A 27,956-nucleotide genomic window follows, 5' to 3' on the forward strand; every position below is an offset into this window, starting at 1 on the left:
CAACATTCAAATATATTCTCTGCCCGTTATGTCGCCCCTGCCATATTATAGTATAAACATAGCCATTACTTTCCTATTATAATTCCTTGTATTATTAACAGTGTGATGCATGACAGGGTCATGACGCCCTTAAGCAGTTCTAGATTGTTTATCTCTAAATAGTTACTGTTGATAGATGATGAAAGTTATTGTGTATACACTTTTCTTTGAATTAAGCAAAGTAATTTAAAAAAAATTTATTTGGATAAATTAATGTTTACATGTCTCTTTTTCCTGATGACACTATAGAAAAGCACCTACTTTTATTGTATATTTTAGTTGTACTTTCACATTAACATTCTAGAAAGTGTTGCTAGTGTCAGTATTCAAGTTTTAATTATAAATGTGGGATATATTTGACCAGAATCCTTTTATGTGTTTTAATGTTTAAAGGGACACTCCACTTTTTTGAAAATAGGCTCATTTTTCAGCTCCCCTAGAGTTAATCATTTGATTTTTACCATTTACCGGGTCTGGCGGTACCACTTTTAGCATAGCTTAGCATAATCCATTGAATCTGATTAGACCATTAGCATCGCGCTAAAAAATTCCAAAGAATTTCAATATTTTCAGCAGGCGCAATGATATTACGGAGCGTCCGAAAATGGTCCCCATGGTAACTTTCAATAGCAGGGGACTATTTTTGAGCACTGCGTAATATCATTGCGCCTGCTGCAACCATGGTACGGCAGCAAAGTCCTTGATTGTTAGGTCGAAATGAGAGTATAATTCCTAAGCAGATCTGTCTAGAAAATCACAACTTTTAATTTTCCGTCGGTCTTAGTACACGATGTAACTAGAGTCAAGATTTAAATAGGAAAAATATTGAAATTCTTTGGACATTTTTGAGTGTGATGCTAATGGTCTAATCAGATTCAATGGATTATGTTAAGCTATGCTAAAAGTGGTACTGCCAGACCCGGAGATCGACTGAATAAATTCCAAAATGGTAAAAATCTAATGTTTAACTCTAGGGGAGCTAGAAAATTTGTATATTTTCAAAAAAAAGTGTAGTGTCCCTTTAAATGTTTGTCTAGCTCAGTGGTAGAGCCTTGCGTTAACAGTGCACAAGGTCACGGGTTCGAATCCAGGTGTTACAGTTTGAGTTTGCTACAGATTTTGCAGTAAAGGAATTGTGAGCACAACGTTGGTTTATTATTTGGTTACATTGCTGTGTCACTGTCTCTGGGATTTGGTTACATTTAGAAAGCTTATTATTGATATTGATAACTACAGCATTCAGTGGAAAAGTCTACTTCTTGCTGTTTCGCCCTACAGTGCACACTTAATGTGAAGAATTAAATGTTTAAGGGTTATGTTTATTATCATTGAGGGGGCAGTTAATGCATGCATTATTGATGTCTATTTACAATGTTAGGAATAGCAATGGCTGTTTTGCCTGTACATGTTGGTACAAACACGGTTGAAATACTGACTAGTGACTAATTTGTCAACCTTTTTTTAATGTTAAAAAAATAATAATTTAAAATAGTCTCTGAATTTAAATAGTCTACCTTTCTGTGTAAATAATGCATTAAATCTCTTGCCAGCACCACATGCACAGCAACACTTCACTGACACACCAAATAATATGTGTTTGTTTGGTTTATTGGTGTGTCACCCTTTCAGAATCCTGTTAAGATTTACTTACTGACTATATGGCAACCACACAGTGGTGCACCTTGCGTAATGTACAGTTAAAATAAATCAGTACTTTTGCAAAGAATAACAAAAATGAGCATCAGTTGTCTGCAGAATATGTTGTTCAGTACGACACTAACAACTTGCATGTGTGTGTGTGTGATTGTCTACCAGTATTTGCTATTTTTCTTTGCCAGTTTGTCAGATAGGATTAAATTGTGTAAATTATATGAGTAAAGTTAATTAAGCAATATCGCTCGAGTAGGAGTGTGATATAGCTCTATATCATCACGGCTGTGATTAGGCCAGAGGCACGAAGCCGCAGGCCGAGTGCCGGAGGCAATCACAGCCGTGATGATATAGAGCTATATCACACGACTCCGAGAGCGATATTGCTTTTATACAACAGTTCGACGGCACACGTTTGAAAAACAAAAACTAGAAAACAACAACGGAGTTATTTTAAAAGCCTCTTTGTTTGAGAACTACTTCTTCCGCCACGGATTTGAGGGCGGTCAGAATGACAGGTAAAACTTTCGGCTGCTTTGAAGCTCATAACAACACAATGGACGGAAAAGCCGTTTCTTTATATTACCGTTTCTTGGTCACAAAGTGTAGTTTTAAGATTAGTTCAGTCGAGAATGTATCTGTATTATATTTAAATCTGCAGTCGATTAGTAAAGATAGCGCCTGTTTGAACGTTTGCTTAGTGAGATTCGGTACGAATGAGAAGCAAAGCATGAGCGGACATCAGTGTTCACTCGCCCCGCTGACCACCGCCCTCTCTGGGCTACATTTCTGAAAGGGATTCCCTGGCTCTCATGTTGGCCTTGTTTGTTTATAATCGTCAAAATGAGATCAAATCAGCAGTATTTGGTGTCATGATCAAACTAGTACTTGTTTTTTTATTCATATTTAGTGTCTTTTGTGTTGTTATTGTTTTGGCGCGAGGTAAAAGTTAATAAAACTATACTTGTGTAACGTTACTATTGCTTTCTCATTTATAGAGGGGTTGCAAGTTTACAAACATTGCAGGGTGCGCGCGCATCCAGGAGGCAGAAAGTCCGATTGGTGAGCTGATCTGCTACTGCAACAACCTTAATTATTGAAGCGTTCTTTATTGTTTGTATATAAATAAGACTTGATTTTAGTTGGATCTGTTTTTCTGTCTTTATTTTTGCAGTGTCACTGTGATACATGTATAAATTATAATGTTATAATTTTAATGCTAGTAACGTAATAGTCGCATCTACTGGTATGTTAACATCAGGCACCCAGCACTGACTCAGTTGGTACTATTTTCCACGCAACAATTCCTTGGCATTTTGACTTACAGACACCGCTACTAGCATACAACCCAATGCACGTCTCTTCTTTCTGCCTCTCGGTTGCGCACGCAACCAGTTAGTGACGTCGCCGTGCAACCCGTCTATTCTTAACGCGATACGAGCACTCGATTATTATTATTAAACTTTGTTCTTGTCAGTACTATACAAAACGGTTTTTTATAAGTGTCAGAGAGATGTTTTTGCATGCTGCTTATAAATATACCAGTGGCGATATCTCATAACATGTTTTAATAGTCGCGTCACGATAAAGTAAATGATCAATGTCTACATTTAAAAGCTGCGGGGCTTACCTGCAGTTCCACGGTGTTTTCGCGTTCTGATAAAAGATATAGCTCCAGAAAAAAACAAGTGTTTATATTCCTCTTTCCAAGGGTTAATCGTCCACACGATGTGACAAGACATTTCTCCCATTAACTTTAACGTAACATCCAAGAGCGCTGATCTTTGATGGAATAATACTTCAGATTGGGGATTCAGACTGATTTATGAGCTAGTAAACTAATGAGACAAACGGAGAGTGATTCAAACAGCGCGTCTGTGTTTTTCCATTCAGAGATGAGCCTGCTTAGGACCTCCATTCACTAGGTGGCGGAATAATACGAAAGGTGAAGCGGTTACAGTACCGTTATCAGCACAATATCGTATAGCTCTTAGCCAATCAGATTCGAGAACCAGAAAGAACTGTTGTATAATTACCTTTATTCCCCACTTACAGTCACTGTAATGTTCCTCCGGGCAATAAATGGATAAGAGTTCTTTTCGAGTAGTTTATTTCTATAACCAAGCGAAATAAACAACTAGTAGATTACCTTATTGTCCGATAAAAAACATTTCATCAGATGCACATGTTGTCGCGGTTATGCACCACCCTGGACCAAAGTAAACTTCCGGTCTAAATTATTTATTGGTCTGGCTGTTGGCTAAACTGATCTCTGAAACAAATACCTTGTCGAAAATAAAATGTTTTGGTTTGCTAAAGATGAGGGGAGATCACAACTGTGTGGAGAGGTTTGGCAGCCAGGCAAGAATTCGAGGACCTGTGAGTGCACATTAATTTTTTTTTAAGTAAAGAAGCTCACAGATAAGTAATTTGCAAAAAATACCACAATATTACAAAAGTTTTTAATTTCACTGTGACTTTAGTGTGAACTGACAATAAAAAACACTTTTAAAGCATTTATTAATCATAGTACATGCTAGTTTTAACATTTTAAATTTTGTAACTTTAAAAATTTTAGATACCAATGAATTAACTTGAACAAAAAATTATACAACAATTATTGCACTCTGAAAAAGAAAAAGAAGACATCGTGTTGGTTTGACCCATGGTTGGGTAAATATTGGACGGAACCAACTGTTGGGTTATAAATAAACCTATGCTGTTTTGTTGTTACCCAGCAATGAGCTAAAAGAACCCAGGGTTTATTTCTTTATTTGTGACCCAGTCGAGGGTTCTGTCCAATGTCCCAACCATGGGTTAAACCAACCCAATATTTTTAAGAAATGTGCCTGATGCTGATAAGTAAAATCTGAATTTTAAATAAATGAATTAATGATTAAATAAAAAGTAAAACCAGATTTACCATTTCATTATAGAAAACAGTGCACAAAATATGTGCCAATATTTTTATTTTTATTAAATTTGTATTTTAATTTTGTGTCTTGCGTATCAATTGCATTTTATTTTTTAATTTGACAGTGAAAAAATGCATTATCACCTTAAATTTGGCATATAATACAGTTTTCTATAATGAAATGGTACATTTCATAAATAATCATAAATAATAATATGTGTTTTTATATATTGGCAGAATGTGGAGTAGATCACCTCAAATTAAACAGACAGGAACAATAACATCCATAAATATTTGTATATAATACATTTTTTTTTGGCATTTTAATTACAAAATGTTGTCTGGGTGTGATGAGATTTATTTGTACACTCTAGATTGATGCCATTGAACAATTTTTCCACTGATACCAATAGCCATTTATTCAGACTGATACCGATAGTAGTGGTTGTATTAACTAAATTCTGAACATTAAATTTGAATGTTATTTATTCATATAATGACCATTAATATTGAACATTAAACTAGTAATGTTTCATTTTTAATTCACAGTGCTCAAATTCATTTCATTTTCCTGTTCTCTTTTGATTGGCCATGACTATCAGCTGCTATTATTATTATTATTAAAAAAACAATTATATTTGTATCAACTTGCATTAACAAAAATCAATGCTATAAAAATATAATGTTTATTTTCATGTTGTAAATCCTAGAATTCATAAAAGTGTCACCGGCCAAATGATGATAGACACCGTTTTATATACTCCCCACGCCAATGCTGATTTACACAAATTTGGCACAGTGTTGATTAATTTTAGGCACTGGTCGGAAACAGAATACAAACTGCACAATATGTTTACAAAGTTAAAAGCAAAACATCCATAAGCAACACAGCTTGACGTATCAAAACATATGCTCCGATCACTAAATCATGGCTCCATCAATCATCTGTGATCTTGTATCTGAGCTTGCCTTAAGTTTAAGGCCCAACTCTTTGTGCAGCTGCTCCATTCTTTCCAGTTCACTGCTGATGTTGAGCACATCTGCATCCATTGTCAAAAACACAGAGGGGGGTACGGTGGGAGTTTTGTAATTTCTCTCCATGGCCAACGTGAAGCCACCAGGCAGAGAATACTTCAACGATCTGGACCTCATCCAGCTGTCGTAAATCTGGATTCTGGCCTTCCTCAAGAAGTTCATCATAGTCATATTTTGTATTTCAGAGTGTGTCAAAGGAAGTTGCAGACACTTTGTGATGTGCATCATAATGGAGCGTGGGTCATTCAGCTCTGTGTATATGGATCCTGCTGATATATCATCTGAGGATGTACCCTGAACTTGGCTTTTGGCTGTTAAGTTCTTACTTTCTGCTGCTGAATATATTTCGTCACTTTTAGGACAATCACTACCTGGTCTTTTTGCACAACCAGTGTCTGTTTTAGGTCTTTCATCAGGTGATAAGCCAACCATGCTGCTTTTCTTCTGCTTAGACTGTATTAAGTTTACTTCAGATGATTTGGTCTCCTCCTCTGATAGATTGAGAGTAAGGATCAGTCCCCATTGGCCCTTGTGCTGATTCAACCATGTCTGTGTAGATGCCAGCTGGAAGGTCTCCGTATCATAATAGTACTCCACATCTATGGTTTCTCCTACACAGCGGGCACTCATTTCCCTCAGGCGCGCCTCTGTCTGTTCCCCTAACTCGTACTCCCTCTCTACTGGAACCCTCATGGTGCCTTGTAACACTTTGGGGTGTCCGTCTGCACTCATTGAGTTTAGCAATATCTGTTTTAATTCAAAGTATGGACAGTTTTACTTTCCTCAAGTGAAAAATTTGGATATGCATGCATGAATATGCATGAAGCAAAAATGGTTATTGAGAAAGCGATAGAAAAGCATAACAAAACAAGACAAATCAAGTGTAAAATTTTGTGTTGATGCAGTAATAATAAAAAGCTAGTTTTTTCTTACCTGTGGTTCTTTTTAATAAAAGTAAATCGATTGCAGGTTGGTGTGTATGTTTTGTTGATTATAATCAGCAGGCGCAGTTTAAGTGAGCTTCAGAGCTTTACATGTGTTGTAGTTACTGGCTTTGTCTGTGGTTACCATGGTAAAATGCACTTGTACCTAACAGCTCAAGCTGTTTACAAATTTACATAAATGTATGCGGACACCAGACACGTCTGACCAACTGGTCTGATGTATTTGTGTAATGTGAGCCATTAGAAGACCATACAGAAACATGCAGAAACAAATGCAAATTAAAAGAGTCAAAAAGCATTACGGTATTGACTAAATATAATAGTTCACATCATTAAGCTTCATACTTCTGAGGTGAACAGTGTAGCCATTGAAGTGGTGTATATTTTACTTACAATATAACGTATTTTCCGGACTCTAAGTCAATTTTTTTATAGTTTGGCTGGTCCTGCGACTTATAGTCAGGTGCGACTTGTAAGTCAGAATGAATTTATTTTGACATTTGAACCAAGAGACAACGTTATCGTCTACAGCCGCAAGAGTCTGCTATATGCTCCTTCTGTATTTATGTAATTCAGTGAATTCATTGATGTAGAATGACAAGCCTGCGAACTTGATTCATTTATTCGGGTATGTTCTGTATGCTATTGTGTATCATGTAAATAACTGTTTGTAGTACGTTAACGTACAGACATCTATTCAGCCTGCTGTCCTTTGTGCTATTGTTTAGTTGAATAACTTGCATTAACTTGTATTTTGTGAAATAATTTTCTAAATAAATGCGACATATAATCCACTGCGATTTATATGTTTTTTCGTCTTCATGACAAATTTTTGATTGATGCGACTTATACTCCGGAGCAACTAATAAGCCGCCTTTTCACTGCACACGACATACAGAAGCGAATGTCGGACTTCTCCCCCTAGTGGCAGTCGTAATGAAGTTTTAGTTTAATCCTAACATGGGAGAGAAGGTCATTTCAGTGCCAATATTTACCATAGTGGAATAAATACATGAAACAAAAACAGCTCTGCATACAAAGACTACCAATATTTTAAATTTAAATTGAGACAAGATTAAAATAACGTATTCATATTAAATTAATCATTTATTACTTATCAGTAATAAATCATTTTTAAAGGATTCAAGTGTTAATGATAAAGTTAAACAAAAAGAATTAAATGATTTTCACCTCACACACAGTTTTTGATTGGAATACACTGGAATACATCACTTCCGGTCGGTATCGCATGCGGTTTTGTCGCACAAGTTCAAAATTTTTACGGATCCAATGCTCAAAACAGATTAGAAAATTACGCATCGCAGATGGTCGGCACCTCACACAGCAGCTTTGTGACTCTCTATAGGAAATGCATGACTTCCGGTTTATCGGCCGTCATTTGTCGTGTGCAGTGGAAAGGAGGCTATAGTCCGGAAAATACGGTATTGATATCACAAAACAGTGTACGTTGTGTACATTGGCCCATGCTGTTTTATTTTAAATTGGTATGTAAAAAAGTACATACTGTGTATTTATTTTGGATAAAAGTTAATAAAGTTGTCCTATGGACTATATCAGAAACTTTCATGGTCAATTTCATGTAAATGTAATGATCTCACATTTCAACATTAATGTTAAAGTTTAAATTGTCACGTCCATAACGGAAAAATGTCACAGCCATAACGTTGTTTCTTCCCTAACCCTAAAGGCGCATACAAAATTAAATTTAAATAAATATTAAAAGTTATTCGAAAAGCTGCCCCTTCTCCATTAGTTTTCCTAATTTGTTTCTGTATAGTCCAAGCGGCTGCCGTGGTCCGCACGTAACTTCCGGTAATCTCCGCTAAGAATAAATAACAACAAAGTACTTTAAACGTATAGTTTATTTATATAACAAGCAAAAAAATACAACACATAGATTAGGAAACCAAAACATTTGTTTTTTTCGACGAGACATTTGCTCAAGAGATCATTTTAGCAACTAGTCAGAACATTAAAAACACGAAACTGGAAGTAAAGTTCAGATCCAAATGTGTATCGCGTCAGCGCACGTGTGTCCGATGAAACCGTCTATAGCTTGTAATTCACTGTAAGTTGCTTTGAATAAAAGCGTCTGCCAAATGCATGAATAAATACATTTTAAAAAAGCAGTTGCGTATTGTTGCTTCTAGTTTGTGCCTTTTAATTCACAGAATTACTAGAAAGTAGTTTTATCTTCCAAAACTTATTTTTTGTCACATCATAACACATGCATGTTTCCCTTATTTAAAAAAAAAAAAGATATTTTTGATGTCTGGACTCTCATCATCAAGTGTTTAGGAAAATATAAACAGATGGTTCAATATATTGGTAATAAATTCATTATCTGGGAATTTATATTTCAAGTTTTGACTGCAAATGTCACACCCATAATGCTGGAATTGCTCTCAGTATTCTGAGAAATGTTCAAAATAGAGAAATCAAAATAATGTAAATGTTCATGTTTTACTGCTAAACAACCACTTATAGACAGCTTCAATTTGAATAATCATAACGAATCATAAACATTTATTGCGTTCGTAATGATATATATTTATTTTTTTCTCTGTTTTTCAGTATTGCAGGAGCACAGATTGGAATGGCCTCTGCATCACGCAGATATTAACTATGTGAAAGATCTGGCAAAACAAAATGGGGATGAAAATCTCTGCATATTGTACTACATTATTATTGTTTAAGTGAGATTTCTTGGCATTATGCAATGTAGAGACATACAGAAGGAACAAAATGTTATGCCTTACATGTACACATTTAATATATAAAACTTACGCAAAATTAACCTGCTGAAAGAAGTAAACTATACAATTTTCCTTAAGTTGTTAGTTGTCTTTTATCACATAAAGTGACCCTTAATCAGACTTTGATGCTTCTAATCTCATAATTATATTGTTAATATATATTTCTTTATTTTATACTGCTGGCCATAAGGAAAATTTGTTTTGAGAAAATAGAGGGGGAATTTGTGTTAAATGTCTCCCTCTTGTGGCTATATCAAGCAGTGCAGTTGTTCACTAATAAAGTAGTAGAGCAGTTTCCAGACTTGTTTCATGTTGTATTAACCTCCCCTTTTTAACCTGTATAATACTGGAAAGGTATAATATAATATAACATTATAAAATGGCTATATAATTTTTTTTTTGTTATTATTTTTGTAATTTTACTATACTCTCTTAAACTGAATGGATTTGCAGAAAAAGTAATAAATATCAGACTTATTTCCAAGAATATGCTTTTAAACAAGGCATTATATATATATATATATACTTCTATATTTATATGTTTTGCTAATTGTTGTTACAAATCAAATCAACAATTAGAAAAGTTGCTTCAAGTTATCTTAATCTTTTGACCTCCTCTATATTCCTCTTTAACTCATACTTTCCTTTTTTATAGGTTTAACATAGCCTGCAACTTTCATAAAGTAACGTAAAATGATTTTAATGCTAAATGTGTCTGTGTCTGTGTGTAACAGGGATGGCTGAGAGGTTGTGTGTGGTGGTGAGCAGCTGAGGTTGGCTGTGATCTGGATCTTCTCTACACATTGAGAGCATGTACAGGAGGAATGGGCTCCCTGCCAGCGTCAGCATCACCTCTGGCCACACACAGGTATTAAAACACATCCCATGTGTGTACTCAAGTTTTCAGCTGTAGCAACGTCTGTGCTATAATGTATTACAAGACTCTCTGGAATACTTGATTCTGATTGGCCGGTCAGCATTCTGTGGTCAGATAAGTACTAAACTCATGACTGCATGTTGTCCCAGGCCACCAATTTTTAACCCTGTGCTGTTTAATGTTGCTCATATCACTCCAGGGTCTGTCTTCCCACACAATAGGTGCAGTCAAATCGAGATTTCATAAACGTTAAAAAAACTAGACCACGGCTGTTATTTAAAATACCCCTGTAGTTAATAATTTATCCCTTAAAACTCATCTTGGTGCATCATAATAGCCTATGTAAAAGTTTTTTCCTGTGATAATAATTACTTCATGCCTTAAAATAGCTTGAATGTAACTCTACACCCTTGCCTCATTTAGTATACGCGATCTATGAATATGCAAATTTGTCCCTGCCTCTACTCAGTCGCACCGACTCAAACCATAGATATATATACGTAAATAGATGCTGCATCCTGACACGTAGCAGCCGGTTTCACAATGCATACGTGAGTTGCGCATTTGCAGCACATATTTTCTGCTCACATCGCAGAAGATTTAGGCAGTATCCAGCATACATTTCTATGGCTTGGACTGCCTGATCCACTTGTTTAACTGTGGGACTTTTAAAATATGTGTAAATAAAATGACTTCAATTTTATATAGAAAATACTCTGCAATTGTTTTGAATGATGTATTTGCACATGGTTTGTCTTAACGCCTATTAAAAACAACAGTAAAAATTTGATTTTGACCACAGGGTGGACATTTATTTACCTTACACTGTTATACATTTATGTCTTTAGCAGACAGTTTTATGTCCAAAGCAACTTATTATGCATTCAAGGTGTACTTGAACTGAACCTTTGATCTTGATGTTGCTAGCGTCATGCTCTACCAGCTAAACTTTAAAAAAAGTTAAGCGGCATCATTAGCAACGTAACCATTAAAGGGGACATATCATGAATATCTGACATTTTCTATGTTTAAGTGCTATAATTGGGTCCCCAGTGCTTCTATCAAACTAGACAATGTGAAAACAATCAACCCAGTAACTTTGTTTTGGTAAAACATTCTCTGCAAGCATGTAAAAAAATTGGCTCCCCTTGTGATGTCAGAAGGGGATAATACCGCCCCTTAATCTGCACTATCCAACCACGGCACTGCCATTTAGTACAGAGATCAGCTAATTTGCATTTAGCAGGAGACACCCAAAAACGGCACACCTATAAAGTGGCAATTTTAACATGTTATAATAAATTATCTATATGTATTTTGAGCTTAAACTTCACATACGTACTCTGGTGACACCAAAGATTTATTTTTTGACAAAAATCTTGCGAAATGTCCCCTTTAAAGGGGACCTATCAGGCAAAATTCACTTTTATAAGGTTTCCAAACCCAGATGTGTCTGCAGTGTGTGTTTTTATCATTCCCATGAATCTACAAACATGCGGTTTCAGATTCTCTGCAATGACGTCAATGTCTAAAACAGTAGAATTGGCCAACAGCAGCATTTGTTTTAGCCATTAAGTTTTTTAGTATGTTGTGCCTACTCCTATAAAATCACTTGCCACATCCCAGCATGCCATGTTCTTTGATAAACATGGAAACACATGAGATATATCCCTGCTAACAACAGTATATATTTATATTTTAGAAGATATGAGGGCTGTAATATCTGATGCATTAGCAATGATTATTAAACAAAGCAACATGGAGTAAACAATAAAACATATTGCAAGTAATGATGTGAAAACTTTTTGTCATTTGTAAGTGTGCGATGTGTGAAGAATGGGGGCGCTGTTGAGTTTTTTTTACAAAAGTGTCGAGTACAGCATCCAAGTTAGGTCATGTTTTTTGCTTGCCAAGGGAATGAGGGAAATGTACTGTAACAGCTCATTGATCTATCAGTGCTGATACAAACTGACAAGATGTTGCTCAAGTGAGTCAATGTGACTTCTAACATGCTGTTTGAATTGAAACGCATCAAAAGGATCAAAACGCATCATTTTAATTCATTTAATGAAATAGCAGTGGATGGCACAATAAACTGAACATTAAATAAAATATTGAAGCACAAGCATATCTAAGAGATTTAGATGAAAATGGCAGATCCAGGTTGTTAAGTCAACAAACATCAATTGCTAGCAGTTTAATAAAGCAATAAGCCCCAAGAAGCCGTGTGTTACCAGTGCATTTTATAACAGCTAAGGGGCGTTGTTAGGGTTAGGGTTAAAACCCCCTTAGCTGTTATAAAATGCACTGTAACCCCACTGCTTCGCGGGACTTATTGCTTTTATAAAACGGTTACTTCATATACATAGCAGGATTTCATAAAATAAAACACAAATATATTGTAATTACATTAGTACAAATATTACTCTTCCGCCAAACAAAGTAGTTCCTCAGAATCAAGTGTGGCTGCAACAAAGCGCAGTTCACAGACAACACAGACGCAGCAAAGACAAAATGAAAATATGATTTAAGACTGTGGTGTTTATTTTATAAATCAACATTCATCTAATTTAATTTATACATTAACATTTATATCGTGCAACTGTTGAAGTGATGATCAAATAAGCTTGGTAGCATGCTTAACTCTTTCCCCGTCAGGATTTTTTTTTTTTTGTTAAGTTGCCACCCAGTTTTAGTTTAATGCCTTACAGAAAAAAATATCTTCTTTAAATAAACATAAAATATCAAATGAAAGAACAGACCATCCGCTTTCAAACAACAACAACAAAAGAAAAAAACGTTTCATCCTACCTTCATTTTTTTCTCTTATCAGTTTTACCTCTCAAATTTTCAGCTAAAAGCGGAGATAATTCCATTTTTGTGAAGAACTTTGTAAGAGATCAGATTCAGAGCCATCAAAACTTACACGTCACGCTAAATCCACCACAACGCTGTTGTGTCAAGTGAATGTGTTTAAGTTGGGTAAGATTGCCATCTAGTGGATAATAGCGGAAATATCAATTTAAGACAAAAACAACTCGGAGAACGTTTTCTCTTTATTGACGAAATGACTCAACAATATTTATTGACATTTATCTGGATATCGCCATAATTGTGCAAATGTGGAAAAATTAAAAAACGATTAAAGACTGTGGTGTTTATTTTCATAAATCAGAATGTAGCAACATTGGCGCAGTGATACTTCTGTATTTTATCACGACTTAGAACGCGTTTCAACCAATCAGAATGAAGAACCAGATTGAGCCGTTTTATAAAAGTTTTTTGTGTGTGTGACAATTACAGTTTGTAATATTAAAATAACAGCCCGCTTGTGGTTCATTTATACAGTATTGTTTAAAACAGATGTATCTATCAATGGTATTAAACTGAACACTACTGACCTACTATGAGGCATGATTTTATCGTTTACGATTTCCAGGGAAGATAATAATCCTGTAAGATGTTTTACAATGAGTTCATGGATACACTGTAAAAAAAATCCGTAGAAATTGCAGCTGAGTTGCCGGTAATTTACCGTAGATTTAAATTTATGTTATTTACTGGCAACATTTTGTTCAAAGTTAAATGAACATTAAACATTTACAAGTATTTGTCTTTACAGAGTAAAACTAAAAAACAGCCTCAAGCAAAACATTCTGGGAAACAAAATCTGAAGCAAAAAACAGAAAAAGGTTGATGATGATTTCTGGTTCCCAGAATGCTTTGCATGAGGCTGTTATTGTATAGTTTTATTCTATAAAGATAAAGACTTGTTAATATTTAAAATTTATTTAACTTTGAACAAACTCTTGCCAGTGAATGGCATGGGTGTAGATCTGCGGTGACTTACCGGCAACCCAGCTGCAATAACATTGATATTTTTTTGACGGACTTTTTTTACAGTGTACGCAATACGGATATTAAACTTCAAAGGATCTGTCTAAGGATTTACTGAAGAGAAACTGTATCTTTTTTTTATAGTGACTGTATTCTTGGGTTTTTGTTATGTGGTCTATTTTGGTCTGGCTTTAATCACATTATGCACTGGCACACTGCCTGTTAATAAAATATATAAGTGATATGTCTTTGTTCTCGTCCACTTTTACCATCTGGGCCAAAGAATCAAAAGAAATCAAATAACTCAATTGGAAAATGGCAATTAAACTGATTTAGTGTCCACATGAAGAACTAAACTGGCTGTGGCTTTTGGCCCATGTGGATTTAATAGATGTATGACAGCTTATCACTGACATTATGTTTGGTTTTGTACTCATTTTTTATTTCTGCTCTGTTGCATTTGTATGCAGGACAGCAGCAGTTCAGAGTCTCTGGATGGACGGAGCTTGGACTCTGCTAAGAGTTTTGATGCGGTGGTGTTTGACATGCTCAAAGTGACACCTGAGGAGTTTGCTGTGAGTTCATACGCACAAACAACAACATCTGCCTAAATACATGGCATACTTTTAGGGAATAAGTATTTATTTAAATATTGGCACAGATTATGTTCCTCAGACGTGTTTTAAGGTAGTTTATTATCAAAAGGGACAAAAGTGGCACATAGCTATAGTGTTAGAGCATTACACATATGATTCATGCGACATTTATAAGTGCACAATGACCTAGTTATATTTTTTCTTTTAATTTATTTCTAGCCCATTAATAAAACATGTCAGCTCAAGGAAAGTGTTTAATTGTCTATTCATTGGTTATTGGTCTGTATTATTTATGGCAGCACAGTTTGGTCCTATTTAAAGGAATATTCCATTTTCTTAAAAGAAAAATCCAGATAATTTACTCACCACCATGTCATCCAAAATGTTATTGTCTTTCTTTGTTCAGTCGAGAAGAAATTATGTTTTTTGAGGAAAACATTACAGGATTTTTCTCATGTTAATGGACTTTAATAGAGCCCAACATTTAATACTTAACTCCAACACTTAACAGTTTTTTTCAACAGAGTTTCAAAGGACTATAAACGATCCCAAACGAGGCATAAGGGTCTTATCTAGTGAAACGATTGTCATTTTTGACAAGAAAAATAAAAAATATGCACTTTTAAACCACAACTTCTCGTCTAGATCAGGTCGTGATGCGTCAGCGTGACTCCACGCAATACGTCATGACGTCAAGAGGTCACAGAGGACGAACGCGAAACTCCGCCCCAGTGTTTACAAGTGTTGAGAAGGAGGACCGTTCCTACGTTGTTGTATGTCAACTGATACTAATTAATGTCTTTGTGTCAGTTTATTGTTTACAATAGTCTGCAAATGTGCGTTTTATATATGTAACACCTGACCTCCCTACGTCACTACGCATTTACGACGTTAGGTCGCGCTGGACCGGACCTAGACGAAAAGTTGTGGTTTAAGAGCATATTTTTTATTTTTCTTGTCAAAAATGACAATCGTTTCGCTAGATAAGACCCTTATGCCTCGTTTGGGATCGTTTATAGTCCTTTGAAACTTCGTTGAAAAAAACTGTTAAGTGTTGAGTTAAGTATTAAATGTTGGGCTCTATTAAAGTCCATTAAAATGAGAAAAATCCTGCAATGTTTTCCTCAAAAAACATAATTTCTTCTCAACTGAACAAAGAAAGACATCAACATTTTGGATGACATGGTGGTGAGTAAATTATCTGGATTTTTCTTTTAAGAAAATGGACTAATCCTTTAAGGTGCATTATAACTTATTGCATTATAAAAATAAAAAACCCTTAACCCCTACAAAAATTAATTGTACTTTTGAAACATGTTTAAAGCAGTGTAGACTCACATGAGATGAAAACTCCAGTCATATAAAGTCACTGATCACTGTCTCATTGAAGCATTAGTTAATGCATCTTTAAATGGTCTTTTACTTATACATGTCATTTACACACGATAGGCAGCTTGATGTGCGTGATAATGCATTTTTTTGTTTTGCAGAGTCAGATCACTTTGATGGATGCTCCTGTTTTTAAGGCGATACAGCCTGAGGTGAGACCTATTCATTGCAACAACTAAACAGGGAGATCGCGGTTAGTTGTCACATAGATAAAGTTGTCACAAGTGCTACGTCTGCGTAACAAATCAAATGTCCAATCGCATGAGATTTTAAAGAGCACCTATTGTCCGATTCACGATTTTACATTTTCTTTGGCGTGTAAGTGCGTATGAGTAAATGTTAACGACATGCAAAAGGTACAAACCCCAATGTAAACGATGATGCGAGTTACCGTTTCCAACGTAAATCTCTTTTCTTGGACTACAACAAACACCCGGATTGTAGGAAACAGTTTACTTCCTGGGATTGGTGACGTAAAAAAGAGCGACATTATCATAATTCCTCCCGCTTCGGACTCACAACCTGCAAGTTAACTCCTGTTAGCGTTGCATTGTGACCGAAGCTTTTAAACATGGTAAGGAGCATCACATTTCCGACTGATGTCAGAGGTTTTCAGGCCAATCACAACGTACAGATTAGCTGACCAATCAGGGACACAGCGCTTTTCAAATCCGTGCGTTTCAAGAAGAACCACATGAACACATTGTATCATACCAAATACACAAAGTAACATTTTTTAGCAATGAAATAGGTGCTCTTTAACATTTACAAGAAATATACATCCAGACAAGGGTCAGCTATAGACGGTTACAGCAGTAACAACATAAACAAGCGGCTTTCGTGGTCAACACGTAACTTCTGGTAAACTCCGCTAAGAGTATATAACAACACATATTGCATATTAAATATTGAATTGGTACTTCATTTTCATTCTTTATTTTTAGTCTTTAGCTAAAAAGCTTTTAATAGGCTTTTAGTCAAGACTTTAAGGTGTGCTACATAAACTTACCTACAAAAAAACATCTGTAATGTGTTCTCTCCAATAGAAAAAGTGTGACAACTAGCCCCAGTCTCTCTTACATATTTCTGGGTTTCTTGTGGTTTATCAAGACCATAGTATATGGAGAGAGTCAAAGTGCATTTCATTGGGTCAGCCAAACTCAAACCACACGCAACAATAGAGCTTGGAACTGATCTCATGTGCGCTTTGGTGCTAGAGATTAGCGTGACGTGGCGGCCCTCGCTAACTGTCCATTAATGTCCTGGCAGACCGCATTAGCCACCGCATCTAGCTCTACTTTCTTCCATTACTGTAACCACAGGCTATTCTCTGGTCTTTGTTACAGACATCTCAGTACTTTCCTAAATTAGCATTGTATGTGTGGATCAAAATAGAAAGCACGTAACAGATATGGTGTAGATTTGGACCAGAATTTCCTTGGATGTGTGACAATAGCGAAAGCGCTCAGCTTTTCTATTAATAATGGTGTTTACCACAGTTTCTGGAGATTATATAGTGGTACAGCACGTTTTAAGGGTTTCCAAAATGCTTTTACTGTTGTAAAGCATCTTAAAATGTTAGTTCATGTATAATGCATGGTCACACTAGACCAGGGGTGCCCAGGCCGGTGTCTTGCAGTGTTTAGCTCCGACTTTAATTAAACGCACCTGAAGCAGCTACTTAAGGTCTTACTAAGCATACTAGAAACTGCCAGGAAGGGGTGCTGAGGCAAGCTAAACTGGACACCGGCCCTCCAGGACAGAGTTTGGGCAGCCCTGCACTAGACGGTCAGTATGCAACCAGATATATAACGTGCTTTTGCTTCTGGTCTGCAGCGTTCGCTTGCATATCACTGGAAGTCAATGGAACGATAAGTTGAGACAGTTAAAGTTCACAGATGAGAAGATAAGCTACATGCATTTCTTAAAGGAACAGGAGCATATAAAGCAATATGTAACAATATAATGCTAGAGTTAAAATGGGCTACCCATAAATCCATATTCATAAATATTAAATCTTCAGCAATATTTTTACAAGATGTTAAATCATTTGAAAGGTGAGAAAACCTTGAAGAAATATTAGCCTGGCTTTCTCCAAGTCTCTCGATAGTGTAATGCTTCTGCGGATAATTGCCTGGCAATATGTTTGGCATTCGATCTTACACAAGTTACACTTCAAAATGCAAAAGTCTGGAATATTCTGCTCCCATTATGTTGACCTTTTTAAAGACATTAGCAGATGGTTTTGCCATTTAGTGACTGTGGATTGTTGAAACTATCCAGAGTGTGTATATGGGTGTAAGTGATGTGAATGTCATAGAAGTATGATAATGAACAGTCTGTTGATTTACATCTTTCTTTAGCCCATAATTAATGTGACATTCTCTCTGTGACCCGCTGATGCTAATGGGTCAGTGTGTGGAACTGAATTTGTACTATTTCTCATAGACAGCCACTGGTATTCAAAAGTGGGCCTGTTTAAAAAGGCCATGGGCTTGATTTATTTGATTGGATTTGTGTATCCAGGTAGCAACAGATTTAACATTGTAAATGGCTCTTATGTAATCTCTTCTGGTGTGCTCAGCCATTGGTGTAGTTTTGGGTTGACGGTAAAGACATTAACCTTACAGAATTGAAAATGGGCAAAATAATAGCACTTAAAGGAACAGTATGTAGGATTGTGGCCAAAACTGGTATTGCAATCACAAAACTTGTGGCTAAAACTGGTACTGCAAACACAATTGGTGGCCAATACACAACATGACAACATAAACATCAGTTGAGGGCTGCAACTCCACTTTTTAAATAACAATATCCTGGCCGGACCACTATTGTCAGTGTTATAAATATTTGAAATGAAAATGATTTCTTAATGTCTAGTGACATATCAGGGCCATTTTATGATTAATTGATATACATTTCTTACATACTGTTCCTTTAACTCATTCCCCGCAAGCCATTTTTTGAAAAGTTGCCCGCCAGCTTTTTTGTGATTTTCACAAAAGTTTCACAAAAATGCCTTCCAGGAAAATTTTCTTCTAAAAACATATAAACATACAAATATATCAAATGAAAGAACAGACCCTCTGCTTTCAAACAAACAAACAAAACAGGGAAAAAAAAGATTGAAATAATTGCATCTTTGTTAAGAAATTTTGTTAGAGATCAGATTCAGAACAATTATCAAAACATAAACAGAGTTTAAAATTAGTAAATAACGTTTTGGCTTCAGTTTTTTTCATAAATTGGATAATCACAGTATTGCAGATTAACAAAATTCATCAGGAACACTTTTTATGCAAATGTTTTCTCTTAATTGACGAGATAGCTCAGTGGCGGGGAAAGAGTTAAACATTTTGGAGTGTCCTTTTTTGGCAAAGTGACTTACCAGGGGCATGTTCAATCTCACACCGGTGCGCAACGTTTTGCTACGGTTTCCGGGTTGAACGACATGTTTCCTTGAAACGGTGTGCAACGGAATGCAACAGGTTTTAGAAGCGTTTTCTCTTGTTTGGTGGGTGTGTCAGAAATGTCGGCCCAATCAGCTGCAAGCTGTATAAAACCACGCAGTAGTAAAGAGACAGCTCGCTTAACGTGTTCAAGTTAGAATGTTGTCTTTCATTCTGGACGGCAAGGTCAGTGACTGTAAAATCGAGTGTATTTTACAGTATTAAACACAAATTTAAAACGATTTCATCAGGCTTCAGAAACATTAAAAAAGAACACAAAGAATGGCCTCTCAGCTACCGTAGTTGCAACTCTTGCGTCATCTCAACAGGGCGTTCAACACATCGCCGTTTCTGTTTAATAAACATTGTGCAACGTTGCGCAACGTTTTGTCGGGGCTGAACGCAGCCCAGTTCACACCAGGAATTAAATTACATTTAAAGCTCACATAACACACGCTGTTTCTGCATTTCTGATGTTAATCTGGAGTACCTATAGAGTAGTATTACATATATCTCCGAAGAGTCTTTAATCTTTGAAAGATTAACTTTACAGATTATTTCTGATAACATATGAAAATATGAAGAAGGAGGAGCTACTAACGCGGGAGGAGCGAGTACGAGTCATGCAACACTTTACATTGTTCAACTTATGATTCACTACATGTTCGTGTCATTTATATAATATGCACGCGCCTATTTCCAACATAAGATAGAAGTCTTACTTACCGCATACAACTTATGACCCGGTTGGGACTTTTCAATGAAATCCAGTGCATCAAACACACACGCAAAACTCCGCTGCTATCCCGGATAATAAACTATATCCATTGTTTCCATGAGGCTGGCTTTCTTCTCCTTACATCCAAAAACACACATCTTCTTTCGTGCCATTGTTGAGTTTTGACATTAAACAAAGCTGTCGTGTGATGTGATGTTTGTAAGTTCTAGCGTCTCCCGCTGATTGACGGGTGGGCAGGGTTTACCGGGGGAAGTGCCCATAAAAAGAAGTGATACGTATAGAAACCCCTGAAACGTCAGCTGGACCCGTAATTGAAAAAAACTTTCAAAAACTAGTACGAACCCTGGCGAAGTTCATAACACGCCCAACTGCTTTTTTGACACTTTGTCTAAGTTTAGCACGAGGAAACAACTCTATAACTGTGTTAATAAGTCAGAATGCATGAAATACCATTGAAACACCCCTTTAAAGGGAGAGTTCAGTAATAATTTACCTTTAATTCCACTTCTTTCTTCTATAGAATATTGAATATTATACAACAGTTCTTTCTGGTTCTCGAATCTGATTGGCTAAGACCTATGCGATATTGTACTGATATCGGCACTGTAACCGCTTCACCTTTCGTATCATTCCGCCACCTAGTGAATGGAGGTCCTAAGCAGGCTCATCTCTGAATGGAAAAACACAGACGCGCTGTTTGAATCACTCTCCGTGTGTGTGTCTCATTAGTTTACTAGCTCATAAATCAGTCTGTGAATCCCCAATCAGAAGTTATTATTCCTTCAAAGATCAGCGCTTTTGGATGTTACGTTACAGTTAATGGGAGAAATGTCTTGTCACATCGTGTGGACGATTAACACTTGGAAAGAGAAATATAAACACTCGTTTTTTTTCTGGAGCTATATTTCTTATCAGAACGCGAAAACACTGTGGAACTGCAGGTAAGCACCGCAGCTTTTAAATGTGGACATTGATCATTTACTTTATCGTGACCTGACTATTAAAACATGTTATGAGATATCGCCACTGGTATATTTATAAGCAGCATGCAAAAACATCTCTCTGACACTTATAAAAAACCGTTTTATATAGTACTGACAAGAACAAAGTTTAATAATAATAATCGAGTGCTCGTATCACGTTAAGAATAAATGAGAAAGCAATAGTAACGTTATACAAGTAGTTTTATTAACTTTTACCTCGCGCCAAAACAATAACAACACAAAAGACACAAAATATGAATTAAAAAACAAGTAATAGTTTGATCATGACACCAAATACTGCTGATTTGATATCATTTTGACGATCATAAACAAACAAGGCCAACATGAGAGCCAGGGTATCTCTTTCAGAGATGTAGCCCAGAGAGGGCGGTGGTCAGCGGGGCGAGTGAACACTGAAGTCCGCTCATGCTTTGGTTCTCATTCGTACCGAATCTCACTAAGCAAACGTTCAAACAGGCGCTATCTTTACTAATCGACTGCAGATTTAAATATAATACATATACATTCTCGACTGAACTAATCTTAAAACTACACTTTGTGACCAAGAAACGGTAATATAAAGTAACGGCTTTTACGTCCATTGAGTTGTTATGAGCTTCAAAGCAGCCGAAAGTTTTACCTGTCATTCTGGCCGCCCTCAAATCCGTGGCGGAAGAAGTAGTTCTCAAACAAAGAGGCTTTTAAAATAACTCCGTTGTTGTTTTCTAGTTTTCGTTTTTCAAACGTGTGCCGTCGAACTGTTGTATAAAAGCAATATCGCTCTCGGAGTCGTGTGATATAGCTCTATATCATCACGGCTGTGATTGCCTCCGGCACTCGGCCTGCGGCCTCGTGCCTCTGGCCTAATCACAGCCGTGATGATATAGAGCTATATCACACTCCTACTCGAGCGATATTGCTTAAATAAATATCAGGCCATGTTTACATTAGAGCATTTGCGTTTTAAAACGGCATTTTAAAATGAAAACGATCCTCGTTTATACTGGCATTTTAAAAAGAATCTTCATCCACACTATACACCACCATAAACGCATGAAACATGACCAATCACGTAACTGGGCATGCGCATAAAAGTGTAAAATAACTTATTACTCTAATAATAGCTTACCTTTGCACGTTTACGCAGCCTAGGGTGTGTGCGATATTGACAAAAATTCATACATGGGTCCTTTGCTGGCAACTATAACAGACACTATTTTTGAACCTATAAAAATGTGTTTGGGAAAGTCTTATACTGTTCTATTTCCCCCCTACAACATATTAATATGATTAATAGGTTAATTTTGATTAAAAGGTCTTTATTATTTAAAAAGAAAGCATTCAAGTGAACAGTACTAAACAGTAGCAAACTTGAAGCAAAAATTAATTTCAGCAAATGCAAACTTCAATCAAACAAAGTAAGAAGTGAAGTATTGCTTTAGCCTACCAGAAATGCTTATTGCATTAATTTTTAAAAGTGTGCGAGGTCCGTGCACGTCCTCCGCTAGCAACGCACAAATAGCTAAAAGCCAAGCGCCTAAACGAGCATTATAATAATGACGTTGAGTTTATTGTTTTTATTAATTTATATTCACAAAACTTATCAACAAAACATCGATTTAAATTAAGAGACAAATTAACTGAAACGAAATTCATTTTAAAGTAGCAAACAAAACTTACATTAAACTGGAAAATAATGTCTGACCCATTACAATTCTCCCTTCATATTGGCCTTTGCAACGCCTATATGGCATTTAAAATTACAGTCTATCTTTCGTAAGCTAACTAAATTTAAACAAAACATAAACACTTATACTGTTCTAGCTCCCCCTACAACATATTAATATGATTAATAGGTTAATTTTAATTTTATAACTAAACAGAAAGGTCTTTATGATTTAAAAAGAAAGCATTCAAGTGAACAGTAAACAGTAGCGAACTTGAAGCAAAAATAAATTTACGCAAATGCAAACTTCAATCAAACATAGTAAGAAGTGAAGTATTGCTTTAGCCTACCAGAAATGCTTATTGCATTAATTTTTAAAAGTGTGCGAGGTCCGTGCACGTCCTCCGCTAGCAACACACAAATAGCTAAAAGCCAAGCGCCTAAACGAGCATTATATTAATGACGTTGAGTTTATTGTTTTTATTAATTTATATTCACAAAACTTATCAACAAAACATCGATTAAAATTAAGAGACAAATTAACTGAAACGAAATTCATTTTAAAGAAGCAAACAAAACTTACATTAAACTGGAAAATAATGTCTGACCCATTACAATTCTCCCTTCATATTGGCCTTTGCAACGCCTATATGGCGCTTAAATTACAGTCTATCTTTCGTAAGCTAACTAAATTTAAACAAAACATAAACACATTAAACCCAACAATACTCAAACATTAATATAAAACAGACATTATCTTAAAGGATACATGTTAAAACAATCCGATATAGCGTTTATAATAGCTGGTTGGTAGATGTTTACTATTTTTGGAAAAACCTCCGTTGCAAACCAATATTTACATGAATAAAATAATTTTTACTTTGAAAATGATGCGCTGTCACGTTAACGTCAGCTGGTCGTTTACATAAGACTCCGTCTACGTTCATTTACACTCAGAGCAACGTCTGAGTTCTCAAACTAAAACAGGGTCTTCAGCGTCTGCGAACGAATCCGTTTATGAGGGTCGAAAACGGTGATGTAGTGTAGATGAAAGGCGTAAACGTAGCAAAAGTAACGCGTTTTAAAGCATAAACGCATTAATGTAAACATAGCCTCAGATTGGGTGGATTCAGTACAATGGCAGTACATTATGTCAAAATTGAGTTAAGGGTTGAAATGGGCTTTGTAAGAACTGTTGTGTCTTGTGAAAAAAAAGTCTCCTGGTTCATCTTAGAGAAACGTGTGTGCCAAAATTGCAGTAACATGTTTGACTGGCTGGTGTTAAAACTTTAAGGGCTTTTTTCTCGGTTTCAGTGTTTGCGTAGTTACTGCACTTAGCCTTTGGAGGGCAGTATAGTCCAGAGTCACTTTACACCTACCTCATCGCCTATCTAAACAAAACTGCTCTACGCTTTTGCAGTTTAAACTGTTTGTGTTTATCGATCTGTAGTGGAAGGTGCATGTGCGCAGGCGTGTAGTGTTTCTTTCCAAAGAAACATCGGCATCTATTGGCATGGCACACATGATACAGCATATTTAGTCATCTTCGCAGATCAAATGTGAATTTTTTTAACACCATTTTTTGTGTATGTGAAATTTCTCTAAGGGCAAAGGCAAAACTTTTATTTTTTCACTCATCATAGCCTAAATAAAATGATACATTGTCTGACTGCATAAAGGACTATTCACCTAGGCATTTGCTTTTTGCCTGGATTGGTTATAGGAAATGGAAATGCGGTATTTTAACCCTTCCTACCCTGAAGTCTATTCTCGAAATGTTGCCAGTGCTTTTATAGTGTTGCATAAGATGTCAGTTTTTGACTCAAATGGTTTTAATAAGTGTTCACCGAAATAGTATGATTTTTGGAAAATAAAATATTGTTTTATGCGCATAGAACGAGATGAATGATTTCCCTGTTTCTGTGCACACGTTTACATAAATTACTTGGTTAACTGATTTTGTTTGCAAAAAATACAAACATTGACCTTAGCGAACTATCCCTGAAAAGACTTTTTCCAAGACAGCAGCAGTTTGAAGCACATTGACTTAATTTGGGTTACATTTGGGGCTCCCACTGGAAAAGAGCTCATTTTAAAAATGCTGAGTTTAACTTCCCCAGCCGCTAATTCTCGACTCATTCATTACAATCAGTTTTTCCAACCCTGACATTTTTGACAATGAACGTGGTCTTGTTTTTGTTGAGACTTTTGCCTGTAAGTTTCACCCGTCTGTGGAAATACACATATGTACTATAGTTACGTTTTTGCGTTTGACCACATACTGTTGGTTCATTCAGCAATATTTCAAGTCTGTTTTGAAGATTTTTTGAAGCCGATGAATAGATTTCAGATGTTGGGTGGTTTTACAACATATATTTATTTGTTAGTGGTGTTTGCAGAACGTGACCATGCATTGTCCTTTTGCATGATGTACTGAAATGATTGTTTTGAAAATAAAAAAAATTATAAATTGTGACTTTAGACTACAACTTTACAATAAGGTCACACAAATGCATTAACACATGAGCATTCATGTTTACACAGCAGTTATACCAATTGGGTGTTGTTGAGCAACTTTGCCCATCATCCATTATGATACTGTAATAAGGTGAATGGCGTTATACATTTCAGCTTTTGTTTCATGACAATTTTCATATCGGTCATCTAGCCAGATCCAGACAAGAGCGTTTACTTTGTCGAGTGTGGTTGTACTTTAACATTGACTCGAGTCCAAGAAAACGTGTGGCTGGAAATGATGACTTTGCAAACAGACCTGAAATATTTTGGGAAGTACTGTACCAAGACTGAGGTACATATTCACACGAAACTTCACTTTCCATGGAAACTTACATGTTCTATTTGCAGACTGCACAATACTGTAAATGTATTAGTATTCATTGCTTATGTAAACCCAAGGAGGCTTGAGTCCCGGTAAAGTCTCCTGTAATAATCTCATGTCAGGGAGTTGAAGAAAACTGATAGATCGAATTTTATTTTAATGTATAAAAGTAAAAGCACACACCGTAAATCAACATGCTAACCAAATAATCACATTTCTACAAATTTCCTATGTATTACTAATAAATTGATGATAGATGCAGAACGTACAATATGCTGTTTCAAATTCAGTGTCACATCACAAAAAAAAGGTCCTTACTGTACAAAAATTGTACAGTTATGGAAATTTCTAGTTTTCTTTTATTTTGACTGAATGGCAGATGCATATTATTTCACTTTTTGTTTGAATGTAATGCTGTAGGAGTTAAACGACATTGTGCATGTAATGTCATTAATATCACAGAAGACACATGCATCAGATCTGAATATTTCATTTTGATATCATCATTGGGTTTTGGTTATGTAGGAGCTGGCCAGCTGTGGATGGAACAAGAAGGAGAAGCACAGCCTTTCACCCAATGTTGTGGCCTTCACGCGGAGATTCAACCAGGTAAGATCTATTATAGCCTTATTAAACACCGCACCTGCCGTCTGCAGATATAAATTCTCCTTCCCCTTAAGGACAGTCTTCTTCACATTCATATTGCCCCTTTCCAAGGATGGAGGGTTATTGCCACCAGATTGAATCAGATAATACAGGTGAATGGGTCTCATACATTTAATAAAAACAAGAACACTATTGGGTGATTCTCATGAAATCCAGATTTAGGTGTCCAGCATCAGAAGCCAACTTTTTTTTATTTTTTTGCACATATAAGATTAAGGTCTGAACTTATTATAACCATTATTTTTAGAGGATTTAAAAATATTTTCTCTAGAATTATTAAATTTTTTTAGATTATCATTATCAAGAATGATCATTACCGCAACATGATATTACATTAAATATATTTACAAACTCATGTTTCGGTAATGAGAACTAAAAAGTTGTCTAGGTACTATGACAAACAAAATTTCAACTTTTATCTGGAGAGAAAAAATAAGAACTGCTTACCTGGTAGCCATCTTGAGTGTCACAGTCAATTATGTCCCTTCTTTTTTTATTTTTTTTTTTTTTTTTTTTTTAAATGTTAGTTCATTGAGAGCTTCAACAATGATTGAAGATTGTTGTGGAGGATAAGAAAATTGCTCTTGGACACATATACTATATTCCTTATTATTGTCTCTACATTTACCAGTGATCATCAAATATCACATGTTTCTTTACTGTAAATATTTATAAGTATAACATGCACTGAAGCTTTTTAATTTTTTGATTTTTTAATTATAAATATTTTCATGTCAAAGAACCCAATCCAGTTATGGACACGTTGCGGTAATGAAAAATATCCCCTTAAATATGGAAAAAAACAAAATTGGTTTGTATGATGTCATTTGAAATCATGTGCAAAATAGGATGTAGAGATGAAGAGATGTTTATAACTGTATGCTTCTTATTTAGATAGCATTTACTTTTTTATCAAAATGTTTCATCACACATCATAAGTCTAATATTGCGAGAATCACCCTATTGAGTGGCATCTTTGTTTGCAATTTCTGCTTTAAGTTTAGTTCATAAGAGTGTATTAGTGCAATATGTGTCCATATGTTGCTGATGTAGTGCACATCTTCGGCTGTTTCAAATGAAATTTGTCTGTCACAAGCTGCTTCTCCTTTGATTTCACAGTTAATGTATCAAGTGCAAACAGATGAAAACTGTCTTTAAGCTGTGTGTTTAAGCTGGGATATTAACTAAAATGTGTTCTTTAGACAAAATCTTTAATGTAGCGCATAACTGTTAATGGTTTTAATGTTTTGTTCTTGTTTTATTTTTTGTTTATTGCACAGGTATATTCTTTATTTTTTCACAGGACTTCTGTACACATATGTGAACCCTGCCTGCGATAGCCCACATTTTATGATTTACTGCTGTAGAATGCAAAAACCATTCTGTAAAAATATAACCTTGATTTTTTTTTTTAATAATAACTTGACTGAATAAGGCCATGTCAAAGATTAAAATCAAAATTTGATGCTTCAAATCTCATTATAAGATTATGCGACTCTTACAGGCAGGGTCACACATGACCTGACAAATCATCCGTTCACATGCTTTTACTGTAA

The 27,956-nt window shown here is 35.7% G+C and overlaps 2 protein-coding genes across 4 annotated transcripts in view; one reads left to right on the forward strand and one right to left on the reverse strand.

Moving 5' to 3' along the window:
• ralgps1 (Ral GEF with PH domain and SH3 binding motif 1) overlaps positions 1-27,956 on the forward strand; it is a 155,067-nt gene that overhangs the window by 611 nt on the left and 126,500 nt on the right. For 2 of the 3 annotated variants that reach the window (XR_012369656.1, XM_073867733.1), the window contains exons 2-6: positions 9,178-9,255; positions 10,093-10,227; positions 14,544-14,648; positions 16,160-16,210; positions 26,260-26,343. Coding sequence is in view for 2 of the 3 variants with exons in the window: in XM_073867733.1 (XP_073723834.1) it covers positions 10,171-10,227; positions 14,544-14,648; positions 16,160-16,210; positions 26,260-26,343 (297 nt within the window). In the remaining variant the exon portion in view is untranslated. The remainder of the gene's footprint in view (positions 1-9,177; positions 9,256-10,092; positions 10,228-14,543; positions 14,649-16,159; positions 16,211-26,259; positions 26,344-27,956) is intronic. The other variant, XM_055167598.2, reaches the window with a different exon arrangement.
• LOC129413822 (uncharacterized) lies at positions 5,214-7,192 on the reverse strand. The gene has a single exon (XM_073867352.1). It carries the CDS (start codon positions 6,368-6,370, stop codon positions 5,525-5,527), a length of 846 nt encoding a protein of 281 aa, XP_073723453.1. The 5' UTR covers positions 6,371-7,192; the 3' UTR covers positions 5,214-5,524.

The sequence above is a fragment of the Misgurnus anguillicaudatus genome, chromosome 5 (genome assembly GCF_027580225.2).
Source record: "Misgurnus anguillicaudatus chromosome 5, ASM2758022v2, whole genome shotgun sequence".
Lineage (NCBI taxonomy): Eukaryota > Metazoa > Chordata > Actinopteri > Cypriniformes > Cobitidae > Misgurnus > Misgurnus anguillicaudatus.

What these genes read in the sequence shown, in the direction of transcription:
- LOC129413822 (XM_073867352.1), bottom strand. Translation starts at nt 6,370, where the DNA reads ATGAGTGCAGACGGACACCCCAAAGTGTTACAAGGCACCATGAGGGTT.